Source organism: Passer montanus, unplaced genomic scaffold, assembly GCF_014805655.1.
Source record: "Passer montanus isolate IOZ18808 unplaced genomic scaffold, ASM1480565v1 scaffold23, whole genome shotgun sequence".
NCBI classification, from domain to species: Eukaryota; Metazoa; Chordata; class Aves; order Passeriformes; family Passeridae; genus Passer; species Passer montanus.
Genome location: NW_024366926.1, coordinates 7,772,960 through 7,795,515, shown reverse-complemented (window position 1 = coordinate 7,795,515; position 22,556 = coordinate 7,772,960). Strand labels below are relative to the sequence as shown.

The window sequence follows — 22,556 nt, the reverse complement described above, 5'->3', positions numbered from 1 at the left end:
GCCAAGTGCCAACCCCTACTCTCAGTAACAACAACCCCAGGCAGCAGCACAGGAAAAGCTGCCTGGAGGAAAAGGACCTGGGGTGCAGGTTGACAGCAGCTGAACATGAATCAGCTCGTGCTCTGGTGGCCAAGAAGGCCAGTGGCATCCTGGCCTGGATCAGAAATAGAGCAGCCAGCATGACTAGGGAAGAGAAGAATCTCTTGTTGAATTAATTACAGTCATACAGGTAAACATGAGAGAGTGCTATACTTAGGAATTACTTGTCAGGTTATATGCAGCACTTTATTTCTTTTTTACTTGTTTATGAAGGAAAAATCTTGATTTCAGGATGCTGGGCATAATTTTAAAATAGATGAGGCTTGAAGTCCCCAGGAAAGGCATGCAGTGCTGACTTCCACCCAATCCCTTGCACCAACGTGTAGTGCCAGGAGAGGGCAAGTGTGTGGGCATGTGAGCAGTGATGGGGGCTGTGCCTGTGGATATTGACAGAACCAGCAGGTCAGGCACTCACAAAACAAGCAGGGTGTTGCATGGGGTAAGAAACATTCTGTTGCAGCACTTCTGACTTACTGGTTTTGTTCTACCATCAGCATGACTGGCACATTGTCCTTGGACACAGTGAAGTGAAAGCCATTCTAACAGATTAATGAGTAGCCAGACTGTAACACTAAGAATTCAGGAGCACATGCAGCCACACAGTCAGTGGAGGTTTCTTAAGCAGCTTGCATAATCCCATGTTTTAATGGATGAGCTGGGCTCTTGTAAATGTCACCAAAGTTCATCAGCAATGCCTTCATGTTCGCACTGTGCTGTGAATTCAAGAGCCACTCTCTCCATTTCTCTTTGTACCTACAGTGCCCCTGAGAGTAGTGGGTTGGGAGATCAGCTTCCAGGGAGGTGGAAAAAGGGAAATAGCTTCCAGCCAGGGCTGCTGCTTTTGTCCCATGATGCTGAGGGCAACCACAGGTGAGCTGCAAAGGGTAGGGAATAGTATGACAAAGGAGCCAGGAAGATGGAAGCACTGAAAGAGTGAGGTTTCATCAGATGAGTGGTTCACTCTCATTCACTCTCATTCACTCTCATTCACTCTCATTCTAACACTTTTTCTGATTAAGGGGTGGGACTCTGAGCTGGGAGGCTTGGCTAAAAGATCAGAGCAGTCCACTTGTGGGAGCACTTCACACAACCAGGTTCCAGTGTGCTGGAGGGGACTTGTGGTAGCAGCAACCCAGCTGCTCTGGGGGTGACTGAGTTCTTGGTGCAAGAAACCAGCGGTGGCAAGATTCGAAACACCCATCAACATGAGCACGGCAGGCAAAGTAAGCAACAGTTTGTATTAGGAAAATTTCTTTGCTGCAGCTGAGTAATGCACTTTTAAAGGTGAATTATTTGCAGGGACACTGTAAGTCCTGGTGGTATAGCACAGATTAGAGTTTATGATAAAGCTGGTACAGAAGAGCTGCCTTTATTTGCAGACTACTGTAGTTTCCTAGGAAATGGTTGTTAACTCTTCAAGGCAATAGTTTATTTGAGGCAACATAAGGTACTAGCACCACAATAAGTATAACATCCTGTCTGAGTTAGCAAACTTTTCAAACTATCTGATTGGATAGTTTAAAATATGATAGAATGTACTAAGTGTTTAGACCAATGTATTTATCTATCAGTTTCTATTCTGAGATCCTACAGTAGTTTAAACTATTTTTAGTTTGTTTATAATTCTATCAGCTTGTTTTCTAAAAAGAAGATATAGCTAATATTGTGTTAAATTTCAGGGTGAATTGTGCTGGCATTAGGACAGTCATTAAATTTGAATATGCACATAACAAGTCTCAAACTTTAGTTAATGAAGACAAGAAGTAAATTTCACATGCAATGCAATATTGAGCTGGGATCGAAGTTACATCTTTGCTAGAAATTAGATGACAAGAGAGATGGAGGTTGATACCAATATATGTTCCTTCTTGCACTGCTGGCAAGATGCTAACAGGCACCCAGGGACCTGCAAGAGGGATTAAGGACAAGCAACTAGAAATGGAAAACAACTGAAAGCATGCACCTTGCTAGAATGTGCTTTAAGATAGTACCAAGATCATTTGCTGTTACTGCCAGCCGTCTTGACTATTCTAAAACCAAAAGAGAAAGGAAAAAAAATGCTCTTTAACTCTGAGTTACTGCAAGTGCAAAATTAATTGTAGCCTACTGTAGGTAGATTCACCAAGTTCAGTCCTCTACTCAGCATTGGATGGAGCACAGTAAATGCAAGGTTGTGATGTAGCTTAACTGTTTGGATTTCACGATGTTTATCTTGGAATAACACGGGAGTTACAGTGCAATTTATGTAACCAAGCAGCATAATCCTTGTGTCCTGCAAAAGGGTGTGTTTCTACGGCTGCCCTCCCCCACTGCAGTAACTCACACGGCTGGTAGAACACACGAGCAGAGAAACAACTCTTAAGACGGTGCTTTTTTAGCAGATGAAGGGGATGATAGTGTGCTGTTGCTGCACCTGTGGGATCCTATGGCAAGCCATAGAAGCTCACAGAGACTAAGCAGACAGAAAAATACATAGTTAACTAAGGCCTCATTATAGGAGAGATTTGTTTGTTCTTGGCACTTCTTGGCCACCTTTGTTCTTAGAAACACTACCTGTGCTTTGCATGAGCAAGTCATGGAATCATCACTGCGTTATGTGGAATACAATATAAATAAATATACTGACTTTTTTCATAAGTAAGTTAGTGCCCTTTGAAATGTGATCTTTGACCACACTTGTGAATTTTTCACTAATCACACTTACATCTAAACATTAAACTTAAATTTAGTGCAAATATCTCTTGATGCACTTTTTTTCAAAGCATTGTTCCCATCCCACTTCTGTGTCTAGCTGCTGGAAGTCTGCTGCTTTATTTCATATGTTTACTATTTCCTAATAATTATTTTCTTTGTTACCAGTTTTCAGTTTGTGGATAATCAGACATTATTTCTACTTCTACTTCAAAAGCCTTGATACTAAAAATTTCTTAGTATTCTGTTTTCCCCTGTGGCTTTGGCAGCACGCTGGTGTTAAGTTGTCCTGGTCACACAGGATAAATATGCATGTGCTAAACTTCTTGCATCCTGGATTTGATTCCCCTCCATTTCCTTCTCAAGATAATGCTCTTTAACTCTGAGTTACTGCAAGTGCAAAGTAGTCAGTAGACTTAACAGAAGTCAGTAGACTTGCAGTCAGTAGACTTAACAGAAGGACTGAGGACTTTATAGTGTGTCACCCAAGAAATCATATTTCAGGGACTGGGGTTGTTTAAGGACCTAGGATGAGATCTTTAACACCTCCAAGGAAGAACAGCAATTATGGGGACAGAGAGGTCCCACTGTTTTTGAATACACTAGGATTGAGCTTGCAGGGAGGAAACCTGTTTGAGAGCCTGGGATGAGGTGTGGACAATGCTTTTCTCTTTTCTGAGGGGATTTTTTTCTCCTAGTGGCAGATGGTCAGAGGAGCCCTAAGGCCTGTCATTACCAGGACAAAGCCTGAAGAGTTCATGGACAAACTTCAGTCTAAGAGATGAGAGAAAAACTGTCTTGGATAGTTGGGTAGTAAATCCATCTGAGTTATATATCCCTTCTGAGAAGGGGGGTACCTTAGCATGGATAATACTGCGCTTAAAGGGACTGTTCAAGATTACCTCTGTGTAGTGCTACCTCGGTTTGCACAGGTGTCCTTTCAGCCTCACCTCATGGCTGAACTTGGGCTCTATTAGAAGGTTTATACATCTGTACTAGGCTCTGAATTCCATTTTTAGCAATTTTGTCAGTTCCCAACACAGACAGTTCTAGGCAATACAGACTTCATCACAGCCTGATAAGTGACATCATTTAGTGTGCCATCTTCAAGAAGATACAGACAAGTAATCCAACACAGAAAAACAAATTGACCAAGGACGTTAGCAAAAGGCAATGAGAATGGGTAGGGTTTCCCATTACCTAGGACACTATTACACATGCGGCTGAAAATTTGACAAAAGTGACAGAATGATGAGCAAAGTCAGACATGATCTTGGTGGGGGGAAAAACAGGCTTACACTGACCTTTGGTGTTGACTTTTTTGTTGTTTGGTTTTCTTCCCTGTAGTTTTCCTCTTGTCTCCACAAATATGGGCAGGAGTTTCACATGCAGAAAGGGAAGAATCTGTGTGGTAACTTGAAAATGCAAGTGCCATTCCCATTTTCTTTGCTCTGTTTGCAGGCTATTAAATGCAAGGCAGCAGTGCTGTGGGAAGCCAATAAACCATTCAGTATTGAGGAAGTGGAAGTTGCCCCACCAAAAGAACATGAAGTTCGCATAAAGGTACTGAAAATAAAATTTGAAACAACTCCTATGACTTGCATTCTATCTTGCCCTTAATCAGAATTAGTTATATACATTTTTAAGACCCAAGCAGAAAACATTCTACTAGAAAGTAGTTACTAATCAGTGAGCTCCTATGTAACATGTTTAAAATCCTTTAAACTTTATTTTAAAAGGTTCTTTTAGAAAAAGTTTTTCAGGGTTGTACTTTTGGTTCACTAACATCTGTTTTTCTAATAGGCTGAAAAAATTACAGTGCAAGGCAAAAATCAGAATTTCCTGTATTGTGGAGCAATAAAATTTATTTTACTTTGTTTGAATCTGTGCTAGGAAATAGCTCATTAGGCCTGGGAGCTTCCTTTTTTACCTGGGTATTGGCCTCAGTGGAACTCAGCAGCTGCCTTAATTTTTGAATAGTTTCAAGTGAGGAAATGAAGAAAACCCTCTGTTGGGGTTGACAAATCCATTTGTCAGAATAAAAATTGTAAACACATACCTGAATATTTCAAAAGAAAGAGTACTGTTCTAGCTGGAAGAAAAGGCAAAATAAGCCACTATTTAGCTTAATTTTTTAAATGTAATATATACAAATATTTTAAATATATACACAGCACAATAATATAATTATTGTGTCATTTTCTGTAATAGAAAATAATTCTTTAATACATCATTTATATAAAATATCTATTATATATTGTCATATAATCTAAATGTAATAAATACAAACTATACACAATATTTCTATGTTTATAATCTATGATGGTTAATTTGTATTTACATAATTTTATAATATTTATATAATATTTCACACTTTCTTTTTAAGTATTTGTATCTTAATATTAAGAATAATTTAATTTACTCTGTTCTCCCTATATAATTGTATTGCTAGAACATTGGTTCTACAGAAAAACTATCAGACTCCCTATAGAGCTCAGTACTGCATAGCAAACATTCACAAAGGAGCTTTGCCCTGTAGGTTAAAGACTAATAGACACCATGAAAATCTTAAATCAGACAACTAAATTTGTTTGATCTGTAGATTTATTGTGTGCAGATTCGATTTGGGAGAGAAGCAAGTGGCTTCTCCAAGTGTAGAATATAATTTCACTTCCACATATGACGTGACACAGTTAAATGCAGAAATATTCTTGTCTTTCCTGTGAATCAGATCATGGCCACTGGGATCTGCCGCTCTGATGACCATGTGGTAACTGGTGCAATGGTTATGCCTTTTCCAATAATTCTTGGGCATGAAGCAGCTGGTGTTGTGGAGAGTGTTGGGCAAGGAGTGACTGCAGTCAAGCCAGGTATGAAACAGCACTGAAAAAAAATCCTGTGCTGAGTTTCCAGACTCCTCAAGTCAAAGATTATTTCTTTCATGAGTATTTTTACTGCACAGGAAAATATTCCAATCTCAATTTTTTCAAGGATACCTCAAAGGATATAAACCTGCTGTTTATACCTTTCTGTGTCCCCAAAATACTTTCAGATTTTCTACTAAATTTCTTTTGGTTTTGGCAAAAAACATCTGCAGCTTGCTTTCCACCTACCTAGTGTTTTTCCTGTTGTGGGACTAAGAGTGTAGAGTCTTTGTTGTTGTTCATACGAAATCAGGCATTAGCTGCAGGTTCTCCAAACACAGTTTATACAGCTCTTCTTTCTCAAGGATAAGGCAAAGCAAAGCACTAGATGACAAACAAGTCAAAGCACCTTTTAATTCTCTTAACAGATAAATAATCTGTTGACTTCAGTTGAGCAGAACTTAGGTCTTACTTCACTTTAAAAGCATCAGGGCACAACTGGGATGCCCACCCTGCTGCAGGCTTTGCATGTGGGCAGCACCAGTGCAGGTGAGGCAGCACTGCTCCCTGAGGGCTGGATTGCTCTGAGGACACTCATCTGGACCAGCTGCTCCCCTCCCTGTGTTCTCTTTGAACCACAGTGCAAAGATAGTCAGTTGAAGATGACAATTTTCAGCCAAGTTCTGCAAACTGAGATGGGATTCCTCCACAATTTTATAGGACCAAAAAAATTCTGACAAGGGGTAAATTCTTAAGAGAAAATATGCAGTGAAAAAAATCTACACAGAATCACTCAATTTCCAGTCAGTTTGTTATGATACCTGAGTAGCCCACTTTTAACACCTCTGTACTTCCAGTGTCTTTCTCCATACTGACAAGTATGAAGTCTGTCCAAAGTAGGTTCATATGTATAAAAAAATTTATTAGAGATTTCTGCTTTACCTCCAAACAAATATGTATATTGCAAATTTCAGTGACAGCTATAGCTGCTTTTTCTGTTATGTCTGGGTTCGCTTTACCTCCAAACAAGCATGTATATTGCAAATATCAGTGACAGTATAGCTGCTTTTTCTGTTATGTCTGGGTTCGTAAGTCGTCTAATTCTAGCTGCCCTGTGTTTCTAGGTGAGCTGAAATAGCAGGCTTGAACACATACATGCACAAAATCACATTTCTCAGATGTTGCTTAATTTACATCTCCAAGTTCTGAATAAGTCTCTCTGTTGTCTAATTCTAGCTGCTCTGTGTTTCCAGGTGAGCTGTAATAGCAGGCTTGAACACATATATGCACAAAAATCATATTTCTCAGATGTTGCTTAATTTACATCTCCAAGTTCTGAAAAAGGGCTTCCACTTGTGCAACATTTCTTTAGCAACATGATTGCTAAGACCATAACACAGTTCTAAGTTAACTCAGAATTGAGGTAGTAGGGGCATTTAATGTTCTCTGGGTATTTTTCACTTTTTGGTGGAAATCAAAAATTTCCCTTCACTTTCAATGTGTCAAGGATTAGCCACATTTTAAAACTGACAAATCATAAACTGCTATGTATTAGGAAATACCAGTTTAGAAATTATTAGGCATTTACCATCTATCATGGCTGTGGAAATTGCATAGGAGTAAAAACTTGCACTGGGAAGCTATGTGCTACTTTGTCAATCACATAATTGTGCTAGAGAATTAGAGATGCTGGCTTAGCCTGTGTGTGCCACTGTTTCTCAGACAAGTATTTTACCTACCTTTACTCAATGCAACAGTAATAGGACTGCTATATAGTAAAGATGCTCAAAAGGACTGGCAAATTAATGTTTAATTCCCCATTCTTTGTATGCACAGTTTACAGCCCTGTTATCTTGGCACTTCAATCTGCTGTCCTAGTGGATGTCAACTTTAATCTCAGTTTCTTTACTGAAAGAAGGTGTATTACCACCTTATTTTTACACAGGAGATGCAATAAACTGCTGAATAAGTACTTCAGAAGTGTCAGTAGATAACATGGTTTTGACATAGGTCTGACTCAGTTCTGTGGAAAGACACCAGAAATTTTGCATATCAAAATTAGTTGTCATAACTTTGCCCTAATTATGTCTTTTATATAAAACACAGAGGGGTGGTTCATCTTAAAAATGCAGCAGAAGGAAATAAAACCATGACTGCATTCCTAGTGCCTGGGGATTAAATACACTTGCTTCATGTTCTTACCTGCATGCGTCTTGTTTGCCTTTTTTAATCCTCTGTAGAAATAAAACCATGGCTGCATTCCTAGTGCATATTTGCCTGGGGATTAAATACACTTGATTCATGTTCTTACCTGCATGCGTCTTGTTTGCCTTTTTTAATCCTCTGTCATTACTGTTTTATTTCCAGGAGACAAGGTTATTCCACTCTTTGTTCCACAGTGTGGGGAGTGCAATAACTGCTTAAATGCCAAGGGTAACCTGTGCAGTAAAACTGAGTGAGTTTTCCTGGATTACTTACAACCCTAATTTGATTTGACTTTATCCAAAACTGATTACAAACAACAAAGTTCACTTGCCATTACTTCTGGTCATCTTTCAAACAGCCTTGGTACAAGTCCTGGATTCATGTCTGATGGCACCACCAGATTCACCTGTAAAGGAAAAGCAATTCACCATTTTCTTGGTACAAGTACCTTCAGTGAATACACAGTACTGCATGAATCTGCTGTGGCCAAAATCGATTCTGCTGCTCCTCTGGAAAAAGTCTGTCTAATTGGCTGTGGATTTTCAACTGGTTACGGGGCTGCTGTGCAGACTGCCAAGGTAAATATTGTGATGAGTGTTTCTGATATTTTATGGTGTCTGTTCAAGATTGTGTAGCCTGCAAGTGGGTTGTCAGCATGGCAGCCAGGAGATACAGACTCTGTTCAGTTCAGTGTTGAAAGAAGATACTAGTTCTTTGCCTACTTCAGATTCTGTCTCTAGGGTACTCAGAAGTCTTCAATTCAAAATCCAGTAAAATTACTTATTACCATCTATATTGTTTTCCCTCATAGCTTTACCACCCCTAGAAAAATGTAACAATAGAGTTCATTTTTTTATTGTAACTGAAGTCTAGGAATAGATAGAAGCAACACATATAGGCAACACTCACAATTGTAGCAATATATGAATGTGAGTTTTAGGGCTGGCAGTGTCAGGAGTTGAGTGACACTATAGATCTTAACACCAGTAAAATACAAAGCATCATTAAAAAAAGGTGTGTCCAAACCTGAAGCTGAGACATATAATGAAAAGCGGGTCTCAGAAATGTATTTGAGGGAGAATTTCTCCTAGTCACATGCATTATAACAGTACAGCTGGCTACTGCATTAGCAGGTATCCATGTGCAAATTCTTTCTCAGCAGGTAATCTCTAAATTGCAAGAAGTGGCTTAAGTGAAATCCAGTTGATTAGGGAGAATTTCTCCTAGTCACATGTAGCATTATAACAGTACAGCTGGCTACTGCACTAGCAGGTATCCATGTGCAAATTCCTTCTCAGCAGGTAATCTCTAAATTGCAAGAAGTGGCTTAAGTGAAATCCAGTTGATAATGAGGAAATGCAGGGTACTTTCCCTAGCCTGTAACCATATGCCATGTTTACATGGTTGTTATTATAGGTGGAACCAGGCTCCTCCTGTGCCGTCTTCGGCCTCGGAGGAGTTGGCCTCTCTGTTGTCATGGGCTGCAAGGCAGCTGGAGCTTCCCGCATCATTGCCGTGGACATCAACAAGGACAAGTTTGCCAAGGCCAAGGAGCTGGGAGCCACTGACTGCATCAACCCTAAAGATTTCAATAAGCCCATCCACGAAGTGTTGATGGAAATGACTGGAGGGGGTGTGGACTACTCCTTCGAGGTCATCGGCCGGACGGATACCATGGTATGCAACAAAAGATGGGGTGAGACTCCTTAGCACTCCCTTCACCAAGCCACCAGGCACCAAGGAGGAAGAGGAGCTGGGAGCCACTGCCAGAGTACCAAGCTAACTTCAAACCTGTTAAGTCCAGCTGTCGGCCACTGAGATGCAGGGAAAGAAGCATGCTCAGAAATTTAGGAGAGGGAACTTCACTGTAGTGCCCTGGCCAAACCAGGGTGGTTACATGTCACATATTTCACATGCTGTCCACAAGTGGCTTATCACTAATAGTTTAGACAAAATGGGTGAGAAGAGCAAAGCTAGTATATACTTAACCAGTGAGAGCAGATTCAATGGTGTGAGCAGATACAATGGATAATTTTTTATGTGGTTTCAGTTACAAAAAATTAATTGCAAGCAGAGCCCTGAGAGGAGGAGATGGAGTTCAAACTTCTGTGCCCCAAGAACAAATCTTGCCTGATTCTGGGTATCCCTCTGTTTCTAATTCAGACTGCAGCCTTGGCCAGTTGTCAGTATAACTACGGAGTCAGTGTGATTGTGGGAGTGCCCCCTGCAGCACAAAAGATCACTTTTGATCCCATGCTCCTCTTCACTGGTCGCAGCTGGAAAGGCTCCGTCTTTGGAGGTAAGGACTTGGAAAGATGTGATTTAACTGGCTTGAGAAACTTGTAAATCATCTTGGCATCCTTGAAACAGGGTACATCAAATTAATTACTGTGGCTGTGTTATTGGAAGCAGTATTGATGGCTGCTTTGCTGAAAAAGAAGTTGAAAGGGAATTAATTATGGGAACTATTATGGCAAGTGAAGGAAGAAAAAAAAAACAGAAAGGGAGGGACATAAAAAGACAGAAAACAGAGAAAAAGAGGGAGGAAAAAGAAAGAAGAAAGAAGGAAAATGAGAAAAAAGGAAGAGAAGCAAAAAAGAAATGAGGGGGAGGGGAGAGAGGACGTTGGATAAAAATAAAGAGGAGGAAAAAAGATAAGGAGAGAGATAAGAGGAGATAAAGGATAGAAGATAAAGAAAAAAAAGAGAAAATCATAAAGAGGGAGAGAGGACAGAGGGAGGGGAGAAAAAGAGCAAGTGCAAAAAGAAGAGTGAGAAGAATAGAAAGAGAGGGAGAGATGGCAGGAGAGATGGACAGTCAGGACTGTAAAGGACATCAGGGCATACACTCAGCTGTATGAGTGTTCCACTGAGGTCAGACCTCAGCTTAGCCCCTGGCCAGCTGCCAACACTCCCTTCCCATTCTTTCTCTTTTTGGAGCTCTCTCAGCAGTCCCACACTCAGCAAGTCCTAGCTCGCTCAACGCAAAGGCCACAGAAAACTTGTTTCCAATAACTGGTTTTCTCACTCGTAACCTGTTCCTCTCATGTATTCAAAAGACACTTGAATAAAATAGCAGAGACAAATCAGGTTTCCCTGGAAGGGCATTCAACTATTTATGACAGCTTTATCTGGTGGTGCTTATAAGAAAAGAGAGACACATCCACCACCCACTCCCTAGTTTTGAGCAGACAGTCAAGTTTCAACTTACCAACATGGATGTCAGCACTCTGGCTTTTGTATGAAATGTGATTAAGTTGAAACAGTGTTTGATGTGGGGGAAAATTTGGATTCTGTAAAGACTGACATTTGTACTGGTCTTCTGCTGGGTTTGTCATATGTGGAATAGCTGCACTTTGTTCCGTGTTTTCTGTTGGCACCCCATGTTTAAAAAAAAAAGCCATGCTGCCACATTTCATGCTATTACTGTGCTATAGAAAGTTTATTTAAAAATTTAAGCTGCCCTTGGTTTTATGTATTTTCAGAAGCATTTAATTTCATTATGCATTTTCTGTGGGGTATTTTTCAGGCTGGAAGAGTAAAGATGCAGTTCCCAAACTGGTTGCTGACTACATGAAGAAAAAGTTTGTTCTGGATCCATTAATAACCCACACACTACCTTTCACAAAGATCAATGAAGGATTTGATCTTCTAAGGACAGGAAAGAGGTAAACATAATTTCATTGTAAAGGAATGTATAAATATATGTATAAATATATGTACAAATAACCTAAAGGAGATGTATGGTAAGACAAAGTCTGACTTCACAGAGAATGGGCAGAGAATGGGCAAGGCAGCCCAGCACACCCCTTAATCCCTCCCAGTGTGTTCCCATGAGCTGCAGCTGGAGTCATAAAGCCAGCAAACCTTCAGCTGTTGAAATGCAGCGGGCCCTTGCAGAGGAACTTTCAGATTCTAGTTTGAGCAGAGACACTGGGTGGCAGAGGGAGAAAAGACTACACAATTGAGGAAGTCCCAGTACTCAGTGGAATAAAGCACACAACCAAGGGAGCATGGGAATGCCAAGCTGTAGAGTGCCAAGTGTTAGCTACATCATATTCCAAGAAACATATCAGGATGACGAGCAGGAACACAGAAATAGCCCACTCCCTCTTGTGAGTTAGGAACGGAGTCCCAGTCCAATTGGTCCTAAAGTCACTGGGTACTTTACCTTGAGCATCAGAGCTTTAAAAAATTTTAAGTACTTGGTATATATATACATTGCAAACTCAGAATTTAGCTCTTGTGCTCTCCTCAAATATTGTGAAAATTCAGCTCAGACTGTTTTCACAGGGTAATGAAATTGGAAATATTTTTTGATAGAGACATTTAACAAGACTCACCATGGGAATTGAAAATTGTCCTTAGCAGAAGTAGAAAATACGTTTGTATATCTTAGTATATGTGAAAGTTCTAGATGTTTATAACTTACAGAGTCTGGAGAATTACATTAATATTTTCTTTTCATTGTCATTTGCTAGCAGTTATTTTAGATGTTCCTCGCTCTGAATATAAAAAGCAAGTAACAAAAGGATTTCAGCCCCTGAGGTTTGTTCTCAGGTACTAACAATGCAGCACACACTTAATTTTTTGATTGTCCTTATTTTATGTAGGCTATAAATGTTAGTTTTAGTTTTTAGTACAACAAACAGGAAAGTGGTGAGGACAGAGATGCCTGCAGCTTTGCTAAGATAATGATAGTAAGCCTGAAGATGGAGGCATGTTGCAGTTGATCATTTTTATGGAGTATAATCCTTCAGTGTTTCAGAGCAGAATAAGCTGTACCAGTTACTCTGTAATTGGAAAGATGTGCCTAAGCCAATCTCTGAGGAACTTCTCTGGCTATAGCTGGTAATTAATTACCAGGAGCCCTGGGCTTCATCAGTGAAGACTTTGCAGTCTTCTGTGAATTTTGTTCTCTACACCTGCAGCAAAGTTTGCACATCTGTTCTGTCATTTTGCTGCAAGCTGGGGCAGGGGCAGGCAGGGAGAGAGTACCTGTTTGACAGCAATAGCACAGATTATCAGAGAAAACAGCAGTGTTCTGCTGACGCCACCCCAGGGGATTTACTAGTCACTAACTTGTCATTTTATATTGCAGCATCCGCAGTGTCCTGACATTTTAGGATTCCCAGACGTTAAGCAGCAGATGGCTCAGCACCAGTATGAACTTCACCATCCGTCAATACAACTCACATGAAATGCAAACCAAGGCTTTCCTGACAGATCTACCACTACCCTGGAATAAAAGAATTAAGCTCAAACCCGAAATTTCAAGCACAGATTTTATAAATGAAACCATCTTTTTTCCTCTACCTCTTTCTCCTCATTCTTGTTTTAAATCCTTTATATTGTGCTGCAATTTTTCTTAATAGCCAGTTTTGAATTACAAGATTTGCTCCTGTTCTACAGCAGATGTTCTAAAAAGTTTGGATTTTTTAAAATTACTTATAATATGCAATCTTTCAATAAATAAAAAGGAATGAAACTTTCTTTAGGCTTCCGTAACACTGCAAGCTTAAAAAATTTATACATGCAGTTCAGCATATTGAAACTCTAGGTTAGAACTGTGTATCCATCCTGAATGACTGTATCATGCCAGTGCCTAATAAGCAAGGAACGATATAGCAGAAATTAAAATTTATGGTGACCATGTGTTTGAATTAACAATTTCAGTAAATAATAGACTTAGGTACTGGAGAATGTCTAACCACTCAGTATTTTACCAGATTAACACTCCCAAATATTTTATGTAGAACTGGTATATTGTTGTTCTGTGTTGTGGTTTGTATTTGGTGCTTTGGGTTTGTTTTTTTTTTACCTTTATGCCTCTTTCTTGAGGTTGTTTTAGTTGTTGATCAGTGTGGTTTAAACCTCTGGCCAATTTGTACAAATGCCTCTGATGTTTGGGAAGCAGTGTGAAGAAATACAAATGTGCATCAGTATTGGTTTTTGTTTCCATTTTACAAAGGGGAGGCTCCTTAATTTCTTAAGTATGGATACAGAATAAATGGGAAAAACCAGGTGACTGGTAACAGTTTGCAACAACCCAAACATAAAGCACCTTACTGTTTTCTGAATTTGAAATGTGGAAACAGAAACAGAGACTATTTCTATCTTGGCAAATATGGTCAACATTGACATATCTTTAGCATGGACTAATCAGAGCTCACAGGCACTCACACACATGGCAGCTGGATAGAAGAGCTGCCATGTGGAGCAAGGGGACTGTGCAATGGATGGCTTACCTGTCTGTGTCAGCAGAAAGAGTCTTTGAGTGGCCCAGCCAGTTTCATGATTTGAGGACAAGAGATCACAGTTTAATGATTTGAGAATCAAGAGATTACAGTTTAACCTTAAACATGTCTATAAACTAAATTTACACAACAATTGAGAGCTGAACTTCAGTTGTCAGTGTAAAAGAGCTGAAGTACAACAAACCTCACTTTTATCCTCTTCAGGATGATGCAAAGCCCATTTTTGTGGCTGTCATCTGCCAAGGATAGTAAATACCAGCTGTTAGTATCTTTAGTACAATAGTTGCTGGAGTCCAAAATAATAAACCCATTAAATAATTTTTATTAGGGATATTTTATAAGGCAGCCATCTAGATCTTTCTTCACATGGAGAAATGAAGTGTGTTCTGACTGAGAAACAAAAACTTCATACTTTCCTAGAGTCTGCAGACCCTCATCAACACTCAGGTGAAGATGAATTTGTTTGCGTGATTGTATAGCTTGGACAGAAGGTTTCTGATGGCCCTTCCTAATGACTCTCTGGCTCTGAGGTACTCCTGGGGGGTCCAGAAGCATTGGACAGCTCTGGACAGCTCTTGCACAGCTCTGTGTAAGCCTCCATTTAGGAGCTTTCCTGGCAGTGAGTAGAGACCACATGCCCCATCAGATCACCAACTGTCCACTAGCACATGATGACACCACAAAAAATCTACCAAAAACATGAAAAATCCAGTAATTTCCCAAGAAGCAAACTAACTACCAGACAAAGCACAAATGGTGTTTCCTCAGATCCTGAACTATGGCAGAGTTTGAACATGACTTGGTTTTGGACACAGCTGAGCACTCCCATGTTTCTGCTCTCCCACCACACCCTACCCACCCAGACACTCCCCCAGGAAATGGCACATGCTCCAGTGTGCAGCTCTGTTTTCACATGCTTTTAAGATCACGCTTCCTGACAGTGCATCAAAGCCAAAGGATCATTCCCACACAACTAAATTCCCTCCAATGCTTCCAAGTTATCAGATGGAGACCACAGATCCCAGTAATAAAAACAACTGTGCTACACAGATACCTAGAACACAACAAGCCTATGAAATTTTTTTTCTCTAACAAGATACACAAATCATACAAGAAATCATTATAGATTTATTTATTTTTTAATGCAACAGGTTGACCAGGCTGCATACTGAAAATCTTTAAAACTTCATTCTAAAACTCCTTACTCCTGGGAAATTATACATCATCATCGTTCATGGTCTGACTGAGGCCACCAGAGGTCTGCAAACAAACGTATGAAAAAGTACAGATTTTTTGGGAAAAACTGTTAAACATCCCTGTTTACTTAAAATACAGATAAAAATTATCCACAAGTGCCTCTCTGCTCTAGAGCCAGCTGCTCACCTCCAAGACAGGAACATGTCATTGCCTAGAGGTTGGGTGGGTTTAGCAGCAGGGCTGGAGAACTGCATGCCAGCACATCCATGTGGCTGGGACCACTGTCAATCACACCACAGGGCTGCCATGCTCTGTGCAAGAGCTCAGACAGATGTTGGGGCATGATAGAGCAGCTGGGCTGCATCCCTGGAGCTAGAGATAAATTAGGGAACTTGAGAGCTGGGGGTTTGGCTGGCCAACTCTGAGTCCTGCAGCTGCAACCAGCCTCCCCCTCGGCCCATGAAATAGGGCTGGGAGATTCAACAGCAAGCACCAACACAAACCTCTGTGGGCAGTCCACTGAACACATAAATGTGGGGCTGACGTCTTCCCAAACACAGAAAGTGTTCCCAAACACACACAGTGCTCATCTTAGCCTGCCCCTCCAATAAGCACTCGCTCATCCTGTCTCTCCTACACATCACCTTGCCCAATGCCTCAGCAGAAAACAGCTCTGGAGGAACCTGAAAAGCCCAGGGGGGTGAACCCACAAACCTGGCTACACCAGAGTGAAGCAAACGCGTCCTTGGAAAAAAAATCCGTTTGTGACAGACATTCCCCTTACTACTAGGGTGAAAATAGCTCCAATACCACAGACAGTAAAGCTTCAACACAGACAGTGATGTGTCTTTGTCATCCACACCATGTCTTCACTGTCATTATTTGGTTTCTGGGCTTTTTTATGTTTTTGTTTGTCTGTTTGTTTTGGTTTTTTTTTTTTTGTTTTGTTTTCTGAGGTTTTTTGGGGGGTTTTTTGTTTGTTTGTTTCGGTTTGGTTTGGGTTTTTTAATTTTTAACCTTTTTGCAAATATTGCAGTGTTAATGGCCACCAGGTCAAATGTTCCAACCTGGCAAAAAGGGGACTCCGAGGAAGCCCCAGCAGAGATGCAGATCTCATCCCTACACACCTGCCAGAAGCAACTGGAAGAAATAAACCAATCTATCTGAGAACTCTGAGCCGTTCAGGCAGGGAGGGCAGGGAATGACCCAAGGGCAGGGTCACTGATAAAAGCCTCCCTGGAGGATTGTGCTCCCAGCCCTCTCCCTGCCGCCATCCAGCTCCTCCCCGCAGCACTGACCGCCCAGCATCCAGCAGCCGGCACACATTAACCAGCGCTCTCCAGAGACGGGGCCGCGCCGGGACTGCTCCCGCTCCCCGCCTGCGGCATTCTGCACACGCCGGGGCAGCAGCTTCCCTCCAGCCTGCCACAGCCACAGCCTCAGCTCTGCTCAGACCACATGGCCACTGCGGGACAAGTAAGGACAAGGCACTGCCCGTCCTCCTTTCCGAGGCGCCCTGCTCTTGGCCAAATCCGCTGCCAAAGGCTCAGCCTGCGCACCGCTCTGCGCGCCTCTTTCCCCCGACCTTACTCCCCCAGCTCTCCCAAAGCCCTGTGCATTTCACCAGACTCTGCTCGCAGGCGACTGCACGTGTCCATGCCTGCATTCGGTCGTGCATTCCCCCTCTGTCCTGCCCAGCTGCTCAGGAGGCAAAGTATGGAATTGTGCTGCTCTGAAAAACACCCTCCTGCTCAACCCCACCCTGTGCTCCCGCTCTGGCAGCAAACGCAGCTCTTCAGTGATGCTCTCTTCAGCTGCTCACCTCCTGCACTCTTCCTTGCCCATGGCAATTCCCTTTTCAAGCTGCAAGCCCCATTTTGCTGGTGCCAAGCTGCTTTGAGTTGATCGGGGAAGGGCTTGTGCCATGTCACACATAAACCATCCTTTTGGCAAGGAGAGAAATTATCCAGTTTCCAGCCAGGCTGGGACTATTTTGCAATCTCTGTTTTGATACCGTCAGCTCACTAAAACAAAACTTCTGTCTTGCTTGCTGTAAGCTGCAGAAGCACTCATGTTGCTGTCACATCTACCCCGTAACACCAAATGAACCAGTCACTCCATTTTGTATTTCACACTTCACACAAAGCCAGTGTTTACTGAACATTGTTTGGCTTTGCCTACAGCTGAGCACTCCAATGTTTCTGCTCTCCCACGGAATCCCAACCAACCAGCAACCCTCAGAACACAGCACAGGACAGTTGTGTAGCTCTAGAAGTGTGTGCTGCACTATGCAGAGACGTGTGTTGTGCAGCTCTGGCTTTGGTGCTTGTAAGGGCAATTGTCCTGGGCTGTTGTCAAAGGTGAACCTTTGCCTGCAATGTATTCCTCTCGGTTGTTTCCAGGTTATCAGGTGCAGGGCTGCTGTTAAGGTTGGAATCTTTAGCACCCCACGGCTGCCCTCAAAACCTGATCAATTTTGTGCAAAGGAAACCTTTGCCTCCTCCTTCTCCTCTCCCTCCTCCTGTTCCCGCTGGAGACTCACAGGCTCCCATCTGTGCAGGTAAAACCAGGCTCCTCCTGTGCCGTCTTCGGCCTCGGAGGAGTTGGCCTCTCTGTTGTCATGGGCTGCAAGGCAGCTGGAGCTTCCCGCATCATTGCCGTGGACATCAACAAGGACAAGTTTGCCAAGGCCAAGGAGCTGGGAGCCACCGACTGCATCAACCCTCGAGACTTCCAGAAGCCCATCCAGGAGGTGATCACGGAGATGACCGGGCAGGGCGTCGACTACTCCTTTGAGGCCATTGGGCACGCGGACACCATGGTAGGTGGCACTTCAGCACCCGTGCTCCCTCCCAGATCACCACAGGCTTCTCTCAGGGAAAAATTCACCTCCATGGGAAGTCCCCTGCCTATTGCCTGCACTGCTGGATGCACAATGGCAGGCTTCTGGTTTGGGCATAAAACAGTGTACAAATCTTAAAGAGGTCTCAAGCTATCCAAGTCTGCTCCACAAGGGGGGATGTGTATTTTCAGATTACCAGGGAGGAGCAGGAGATTGCACCAAAAGAACACTCCCATGACTAACCCATAAGGGCTTTCTCTCATTCTCCTGCCTCTCCCATCAGATTGCTGCCTTGGCTTCCTGCAATATGAGCACTGGTGTCTGTGTGATGGTTGGGGTACTCGATTCTGGTTCCGAGATTTCCATCGATCCCATGCTTCTGCTGCTTGGGCGCACCTGGAAGGGGACAGCGCTTGGAGGTAATGAACTTAATAAGGCTGTCTAAATATTTCAGCTTTTCTTTTCATAGTTGTTGACAAACCATAGTAAAAGAGGGCTTTTTATGTAAAAGACAAGTAAAGAGGAGCACTTCATTGCCTCTATTGAACATTAGCATTAGACATGCAAATAATCTTCTCCCTGTTTCATACAGGAACTCACTCATCCTAAAGAACAGAAAACATCTCACAAGTGTGTGGCACCAGCACTGGTCACTCAGTCCTGACCCTCACAGTAACACTGCCTTACCAAAACAGACTTTCTACCATTATTCATGCACCTGCTTCTTGCGGTGGATGCTCCAAGTGTGGGGACATGAGGATTGACTTCCTTGACCTGTCTCTAATGAGGAATCATACTAGAAGGAATAGGCAGATCCATGGGGTTAATGCAGGGCTCCAAGGCTGGTGTGAGCAAAAAAGAATTGGGTTTTTGACTGTGAGGTGATCCATTCTCCACCTCATCTGCAGACACCTGACAGCATGAGCCATTCTCAGAGGGGAAAAGGAGCTCTAGCACAGGAGCAAGCAGGGCTCTTTGACAGAACTTTTAACTAGTCTGGGAAAGGGGAATGGGAAAATACCAGGCTGGCCAGGGATGAACAGTGGGATTGTGGGCCAAAACATGAGGAAAGAAGCAGTAAGGGGATCCCTCAATTGGCTTCACAAGTGTTGGCTACCAAGTACCACATGTGAAAATCTTGCTATTACCAATGATTGCAGCTTGAGGAACAGCCAATGATGACCTGGAAACTTTTGCCAGGTGCCAGAGACTTGATGTCCTTGGCATAAGTGGAACTAGTGGGACAAGTCCTCTGACTGGAGTGCCCTGTTGGATGGCTACAGGTTCTTCAGGAGGGAAAGGCAGGGCAGAAGACGCAGGAAGGTGGCACTGCATGGAATAGAAGGGTTGGAATGTGTGGATCTGAACTGGCACAGGTAAGGGCCTCTGGGTGAGAATCAAGGGGCAAACAAATAATGTGGATGTCACCATGGCTATCCACTATAGACCCATCACTGTGGTCTGTACTATTCTCTCCTAATTTTTTCCTTCTTTGATTCATATTTGTCCTCTTTAGATCCTGATCTTAGTCTGGAGGCTTTTCTCCTGCTCTAGTATTCATCTTGGAACAACCTCTCAGAAATGCACAGACTGTAATGGGGAAGAGACATTACATGTGCATTTGTGTCCCATCAGACACTAATGCGAGTGCTAGAGGTGCTATCCTCTCGCTATCCGAAAGTAAAATTTCTCTTAAATTGCAGAGTGAAATACTGTAGGACGTACTATGATCCCAGCTGGTTTAACAAAGGAATTTCCCATGAGTACAGAAAAAAAAAAAAAAAAGAAGATAGTCTTAATGGGTCACTCCCAAGATGAGATATTCCATCACTCTATGACAACATGGTCCCAAAATCAGCAATTGCTCTAAGAGTCCTCTAGTCCTGTACTCTAGTTAAACAGTTTCATCCTCAGCCATTCTCCTCCACAAGGGTGAACAGAATCAATCGCCCATTTTAATAGATTTTAGGGTGAATCTAACTCCCACTTTCCTTAACTCATTCGTGTCATACCACTATCATTTTTGTAAGAGGTACAAATATTTCTCTTCTTGTGGAAATTAAGACACCAGGGCATCTTAAAGAATAGTGAATTATCAATACTGCTAACAAATCCTGCCAGGATATGATCTAGTTTGTCCTTCACAGCAGAGTGCAAAAATTGTCTCTGAAACAGGTGCCCACTTACACTGTGGACAGAAATGTAATGCTGGGTCATTAATAAGGGCACTCATATCAGACTCTGACTTGTAATTAAAAATTATAGAAGCCTGCTGCAGGCAGCAGAACAGATAAGATTTGTACTTAGCCCTCATAAGTGCATTTCAGCATCTGTTCCACAGAGATTTCTGTCAAATTTTCTACCGTCTCTCCACCTCTTTGATACAGGCAGCAAACAACCAGAACATAAAGAGGGGGACAGAAAACTGACTGCCAAGATGAAGACAAACACCTTGATGTCCGTGCCTCTGAATACTAACATCTGACCTCACAGATCAGCTGTTAAAACCTATAAAATACATGACTCCATACAGAAAGTCAGGATAGCACATATCATAGAACCTAGATACACAGGATCTGCCATTAAAAAGTCAATCATTAAATCCATGCCTGCTGACATGCAACTTTGATCTTATTTTCCCTCTATTACCTGGATAAGATGAAAACAACAACAACCTCTTGTCTGAAATAGATACAAAAAACTGCAAAGCAACAGGATCTCAGTATCAGCTCCCTGCAATAACTGCATGCATTTTAAATGTTTTGCAGAGGTGCCAGCTCCCCACGGCCCTTAACAACTGCAAGCAGGGCAGACTGAAATTCTCATTTCACATCAGTTTTGGGTTTGCAGGTTTGGGGGACTAGAGCATCACATGGATGTTTTATGAAAAATAACAGTACACATTTGAAAGACCTTTTTACAACCATTGTGGGGGTTATACACTCATCAGCAGACACTGGATACGTCTTCAGAGCCATGAAGTGCTGGCACAAGTAGCACATTTATGTCCCTAGGTGTGAGGTGAAATCATAAGCCATCTGTATGGAATGCTATCTAGGAAGCAGGTGAATGAACCCTTTCTTTGTTACAGGGCTTCTGAAATTTGTTCGTTCCAACTTCAAACACTGCCAGCCCTATGGGATATCAGCCATACAGCATCAGTCCTCTGGAATTGCTTTCCAGCCCTTGGGCAAGGCAGAAAACAGAATGGGAATCAAAGCCAAGGAACCTATGTCCCAGGAGTTCTGTAAAGTGAGTCTGTCTGAACAGCTTACAGAGGATTATTGGTTTTGGCTGAGCACTTAAATCAGCCCACTCTCAGGCTGAACCGAGGATTGCAAGGCACAGGAAGAACATGCAAATATTGGAGAAGAACCATAGTTTTGTTCCACTATATCTGGTGGATGACCTGCTAGAATAACAGGCATGAGGGAGAGTAGGTTTAAAACCAGATATTAGGAAGAAATTCTTCACTGTGACAGTGCTGAGGCACTGGAACCGGCTGAGGACGAGTGGCCGATGGCCCATCCCTGGCAGGGTTTGAGGCCACTCAGATGTGACTATGAGCAATTTCCTCTAGTCAGAGCTGTTCCTGCCCATGGTGGGGAGTTGGAGAGAAATGATCTTTAAGGTCCCTTTTAGCAAGGCCATTCTGGGATTTTGTGAAGGACATGTGAATCAACTGTCCAGCTGAATGTGCCAAGCTTGAGTCTAGAGAGTAATGCCCATAATTCATGAATGCTACATTTTTTCTGATCATGTCAAGTCCTTTTTGCTAATCCAAATGTCAAGAGATGTCTTCTGATTTAAAAAAAAGAAATATATACATACACATATAAACTCCCTCAATAGCCAAAGAGCTAACTTCTCCTCATTATAGCACTCTAAATGGCTAGTGACCCAAAAAGGGGGTTTCTGTCATTAGTGGCAGTCTTCTAGGAAATTATCCCATTCCTGAGGTTTACAAAAGTGTCCTTTCAGCCACACAGAAGGAAGATTGCTTTTGAACTGTGGAGGTTACATCACACTCTGGCTGCTCATCTTAGTCTGGTCCACCAACAAGCTCTCTCTCATCCAATCCCTGCAATACATCACCTTGTCCAATGCCTCAGCAGAAAACAGCTCTGGAGCAACCTGAAAAGCCTGGGTGGACTGAACCCACCTACAAACCTGGTTACACCGGAGGAAAGCAAAAGGGTACTTGGGGAATAAAATCCTCTTCTGCCCTTACTCCTCTGGTGAAAATAGCTCCAATACCACAGAGAGTAAAGCTTCAACGCAGGAGGACATGTGTCTTTGTCCACCACACCACATCTTCACAGAATTTTGGTTTTGCATTTTGTACTTTTTTTTCTTTTTAGTCCTTTTGCAAATACTGTGGTGTGAATGGCCACCAGGTCAA

General features: G+C 42.3%; 1 protein-coding gene across 1 annotated transcript; it reads left to right on the top strand.

Annotated features, from left to right (window-relative positions):
- The first annotated feature begins 1,173 nt into the window (after window positions 1–1,173).
- ADH1C (alcohol dehydrogenase 1C (class I), gamma polypeptide) lies at window positions 1,174–13,349 on the top strand. The gene is made up of 9 exons (XM_039710430.1): window positions 1,174–1,322; window positions 4,252–4,353; window positions 5,522–5,660; window positions 8,022–8,109; window positions 8,218–8,437; window positions 9,276–9,536; window positions 10,023–10,158; window positions 11,388–11,526; window positions 12,960–13,349. Exons 1-9 carry the CDS (start codon window positions 1,305–1,307, stop codon window positions 12,982–12,984), a joined length of 1,128 nt encoding a protein of 375 aa, XP_039566364.1. The 5' UTR covers window positions 1,174–1,304; the 3' UTR covers window positions 12,985–13,349.
- The last annotated feature ends 9,207 nt before the right edge of the window (window positions 13,350–22,556 follow it).

What these genes read in the sequence shown, in the direction of transcription:
- ADH1C (XM_039710430.1), top strand. An exon ending in AGTGACTGCAGTCAAGCCAG is followed by an intron (nt 5,661 to 8,021) that starts GTATGAAACAGC and finishes TTTTATTTCCAG; the next exon opens with GAGACAAGGTTATTCCACTC. An exon ending in GAAAGGCTCCGTCTTTGGAG is followed by an intron (nt 10,159 to 11,387) that starts GTAAGGACTTGG and finishes GGTATTTTTCAG; the next exon opens with GCTGGAAGAGTAAAGATGCA.